Genomic DNA, 5,158 nt, shown 5'->3' on the forward strand with positions numbered 1-5,158 from the left:
GCCTGCTCTATAGCGGGCGCATATGCGCCCAAAGCCGACCCTAAGCGTTGGCTCCACTGTAGCCGCGCCCTAAGCGCCAACCTTAAATGCTGCTTGGAATGGTTTGACACCACACACTGTAACAAATCAACATGTCATTCACATACAAAAGGAGCAAAATATAATAATTAATAAAGTTTTTGATAAGCAATGATGTTCTGGCTGACACTTCATGTACCCATTATCTGACATGATTTTGTCGAACTTTTCGTGCCACAGTCTCGAGTCTTGGTTTAAGCTGTAGAGGCTATTCTTCAACATGCAGCTAATTTTTTTTTTTCTAAATGCTTTTAACCCTCCAATTGCACTATGTGTTGTTCCTCTTTCAGATCTCTATGTTAAATGGCTGTCTATACATCTATTTGCACTAGATGTAGATCTTCCTCTGTTACTAGGCTAAGCACAACTCTGACAGTTATGATCTTTACAACAACAGAAAAGATCTCAGTGTAGTCAACTCCTTTATTCTTTTGAAACCCTTCACAACTTTTTCGTCTTGTAGCTTCTGTTACCATTTGATTGTGTAGTACTCTTTTGCCAACCAATAATATCCTCAAGTCCCATGTCTCATTTGACCCCAATGACTGCATCTCATTATCCTTGGTAATCTCCAATTCATTTGATTCTTCAACTTGATTGGACTCTTCATAGCATTTTGGTTCACCACTAGCAGTTGACAAAAAATAGTGTAAAGATGGAGAATGCCTCTGTGCTCCATTGAACCTCCTTCTACCCTTCTGCTCACCAGTGTCTTCTATCCCATAATATTTGTAGGTCTCGAGATTCCACTGAACCTCCTTCTACCCTCCTGCTCACCAGTGTCTTCTATCCCATAATATTTGTACTATTCAAAAGTAACTGATGGACAATCCTAAGTTCTACTCCTGTCCTTGTATGTATTGAGAAGAATCAATTTGTGGAGAAGCAATTCTATGAATAGGTAGAGGAAGTCCTTGGGGCATGTATCATTCAAATCATGTAAGTTGTAAGCACAATAATCTGTCTGTTCCTCCAATGTTGACGATATTGGCTAACCAAGGCTGTTACTTTTCTTCCTGTATAAAATCACCTTTTATTGAATTTCCAATCTCATTTAAGGATGGGATTGCTTAACAAGGACCGCCACAAGTTTAATGGAAAGTCTATGAATTCTTTTTTTTTAAGCATGATATGGTACCTCTATATTACTCTTGTAAAAAATTAATCAAAAAATTCATGAAAGATAAATCAAGGATCTGCATCCAGTGCTAATTTAATTTCAAAAAGTTTGTCAATGATAGATTGAATACTCTTTTCGAACCACACAGAGCCTCCTGAAATTTTTCCTTACCGATCATTCAAACTTTTATCCTCATCTAAAACAATGATCATTATAACTGAACTCACAATAATGGGAATGGTAGCTGAATTAGGCTTCCTTCTTTGGAATACCCATGGCATAAAGGGGTTTACTTGGATATCCGAGTGGTAGTTAACCATCCATGCTCTCGATATTCATACATTGATAAGAGGCTAGGAGTAAAGAAAATTTGGAACATTTCCATGTAAAAAAGAAGAATCAAAATAATCTATTCTTCATAAATGTTATGATTTAGTTCTCAAATTCTTTACGTAAGGATCAATATTGTCTAAAATAATGAAACTTGAAGTTAATATTATTAAAAATGAATGTATTTTGTAGAATTATATGTTTGTTTGATTTTTTTTAAGTAAATCTAATATTTTATTTATTTCATTTCCTCGTATACAAGAGCTAACTTCAAGCAAAGCATGAGTGGATTGCGGTAGAGCAAGTTAGTTTTGTGTGATAAATAAATAGTATGAATTTTTTGTTATTTTTTATTTATTGCAGCAAAGTAGGTTAAATTTAATTTTTTGCTGCAATGAAAGTAGGATAAAATGGTCAAATAAATTTATTTATTACAAAAAAACTAGCTCAATTTGCGATTTGTATGTTTTTTATTGATTTATGTTGGGTAAGTCTACTATGGAAGTTATACATTTATCGAGAGGTTGGATGGAGATGTACAGGAAGAGTAAGGAGGATCTAAATATGTTTTTTGTTGATTTAGAAAAAGCTTATAAAGAAGTTCCAAGAGAAGTACTTTGGAGAGTTCTAGAAAAGAATATATTAATATTGCTTATATTCAAGTCATTAAAAATGTATATTATAGATCTGTTATTTGTATTTGAACACATGGAGAATTGCCCAAGTTTTGTCCTATTTCTGTTGGATTACATCAGAGATTGATTTTAAGCTCATATCCTTTTGTTTTTAATAATGAATGTTCCCATTGGACATTTATAGAAGGTTGTATTTTAGTGTATGCTTTTTGCTGATGATATTCTTCTTGTGGATAAGACTAGAAAGAGAGTTTAGGAAAAATTGGATTTATGGAATTCAACTCTAGAATCTAAGGGCTTTCGTTTGAGTAGATCTAAAATTGAATACATGGAATGTAATTTTAGTAGTAGTATATCTAGTGGCGGGGCTGTAACAATTGGTGATTAAGTCTTTAGAAGTGAACGTTTTAGGTATCTTGAGTCTATTGTTCAAAATGATGATGATATAGATGGGGATTTTATTAGTAGAATTCAAGTTGGATGGTTGAAGTGGAGGAATGCATCGGGCCTATTGTGTGATAGAAAAGTACCGCTTAGACTTAAAAGAAAAAAAATTATAAGATCGTGGTGCGACCTACAATGCTTTATGTTGTAGAGAGAAAAAAATTTATAAAATCGTGGTGCGACCTACAATGCTTTATGTTGTAGAGTGTTGGCTTGTAACAAAAAAACATAAAATTAAGTGTTTTTAGGAGATGAGAATGCTAAGGTGGATGAGTGGCTTTACACTTAGAGACAAAATACAAAACCATCTATGGCAACCTTCTCTATTCTTGTCTATCACTGGAGCTACTCTAACCCACGTTAAACGTCAACCATCAGATGAACTTGTTAGGAGAGTAGATATTTTAAGTTTGACTTTTGTTAGGAAAGGTAGAAGTAGACCATAAAAGACTTGGGAATGTTGTATAAAAAATGATCTTGATTTATTAGAATTAAATGAAAAATGACACTCAATAGGATAAAATGTAGAAAATAGATTCATATTGCTGACCCCATTTAGTGTGACAAAAGCTTGTTGTAGTTGTTGCAATCTGCTTGATCTCAGTCCATTCTTATTCTATGTGAAGTTGATTATTGTATGCGAGAAAATGGGGTTGGTATGAAATTTGATTTATTAAAAAATTCTTGAAGAATATGTTTTTTTCTAAAATTCCCTCCGTTTAATATCATTAGCTTCGATTTTTTTAAGTTTAGATGGTATGATTAATTTTGTCCCAATTTAATTAAATTTAGGACTAAATTCACAGATAGTTGGTCGTTTTGGTTTTTTGCACATTTTTGTCAGCAACTTGAAGTTCAAAATCCGTGGAATTCATGTAACCAAGTACTTTTTGAGAAACCTACACTAAAGAACGAAATGTCAACTTCTTCGTGTTGATAGCGTAGAGGCCTAAAGAATGCATGCAGCTATGTGACGAAACTGGGGTCAACTAATGCTCATAACCAGTGGGATACAAATCACCTAAGGACATATATAGCTCAACGGATAAACAATTGATATCATAGCTTAGACAAACTTATTACTGTTCCAACCTTGATAAATTATTTTTACTCAATAATTTTGTAAAAAACAATATAGAATATTGCCACTCAATAATCCTGCTTTGATTTCCTTCAGATGTGACATCTATAGTTTCGGAGTCATCTTATGGGAGCTTGCAACGCTCAGAATGCCTTGGAGAGGGATGAATCCAATGCAGGTTGTAGGTGCAGTAGGATTCCAGCAACGGAGACTTGAGATTCCCAAGGAAGTTGACCCCCTGGTTGGAAGGATTATCTGGGAGTGTTGGCAAACGTATGTGGATCATATCTTTGTGTTGTACCGAACCAACCCTTTTCACTTAGTGCCAATAGTTCCAACCTGTGTGATTATTTTGTTGGAAGATTTACATACATACCACTCAATTCTTTTGTATTTGCATATCTAACGCCTATACTTCAATTTTGTTTCTTAACAGGGATCCAAGCCTGCGTCCTTCTTTTGCACAACTAACAACTGCTTTGAAGTCATTACAGCGGTTAGTTATCCCCTTGCACCACGACCCACACATCGCATCGGTTCCGGTACAAATTCCTGTGAATTCAACACCATGATTTCTTTCTCGTAAATGTGAATATGCAAAATCATTTTATACTTGAATATATAGTTTGTGAATTACTGAATAATAATAAGCTGATATTTGGCGAGCTTCGGATAAGTTCCAGGCATCCAATTTTCTCTTTACTGGTGCAGCTAAGGTAACTGCGGCAGTGGCTATAGAGTGAGATTGGGCTGTCACTGGTTTTAATTGTAAAGTTTGTATACTATTCTCCAATATTTCCTTATTTTCTTTCTCCTTTCTTTTTCTTTGTTTTTATGCTTTGCTGGAAAACTGGCAAGCTATTGTGAGAAGCCTTATAGTGATGGAAACAGAATGTTTCCGTTCGGTTTATGATATTGATTCAATTGTAATTTATATACTTGACTTGCTTTTCTTATTGAACGTTATACCAGGAATGAAACTGCTTTCTATTTTTTTATTACAAAGAATGTTTAATCTAATTGACACTTTGAGACTGTTCTAAGAGCCGTTTTTAATATTATTATATTAAGGCTTTATTTGTGGGATTAATTTTTAATAAAAGGTCCACATTTATTTGGCCTGATTCAGTTTAATAATTTTTTTTTTCCTTTTTGAAATTGTTTGAAAATTGATTCATATTCAAATAATTTGAGATATTTTAGACATGAATTTACTTGGGTAATTAATAAGGACAATGATGTATTGTGAATGCTATATGTGTATGTGGTATGGTCAGACACAACTTGAGTGTAAACTTAGCTGAAGATGTTTGTGATTTAGATCCAATAAAGAGATGTACATGCAAGATGATTGTGAGGTTGGGATCATTGCCATATATGTCTTAAAGGGCATAATCTTAACACCTTTGAAGTTATTTTGCAGGTTTTTATGTGTTGATAGTTATGCATAAATATGATTGTCATGTAGAA

General features: G+C 33.8%; 1 protein-coding gene across 1 annotated transcript in view; it reads left to right on the plus strand.

The window, feature by feature from the left end:
* The window catches only part of LOC110020467 (serine/threonine-protein kinase EDR1-like), a gene marked incomplete at its 5' end in the record, with an annotated part of 23,283 nt that extends 18,569 nt beyond the window's left edge, over window positions 1-4,714 (plus strand). Inside the window, 2 exon segments of the mRNA XM_020718581.1 lie at window positions 3,785-3,961; window positions 4,125-4,714. Of these exon segments, the coding sequence (XP_020574240.1) occupies window positions 3,785-3,961; window positions 4,125-4,260 (313 nt within the window).
* Between the last annotated feature and the right edge of the window lie 444 nt (window positions 4,715-5,158).

The sequence above is a fragment of the Phalaenopsis equestris genome, unplaced genomic scaffold, assembly GCF_001263595.1.
Source record: "Phalaenopsis equestris unplaced genomic scaffold, ASM126359v1 Scaffold000097, whole genome shotgun sequence".
NCBI classification, from domain to species: Eukaryota; Viridiplantae; Streptophyta; class Magnoliopsida; order Asparagales; family Orchidaceae; genus Phalaenopsis; species Phalaenopsis equestris.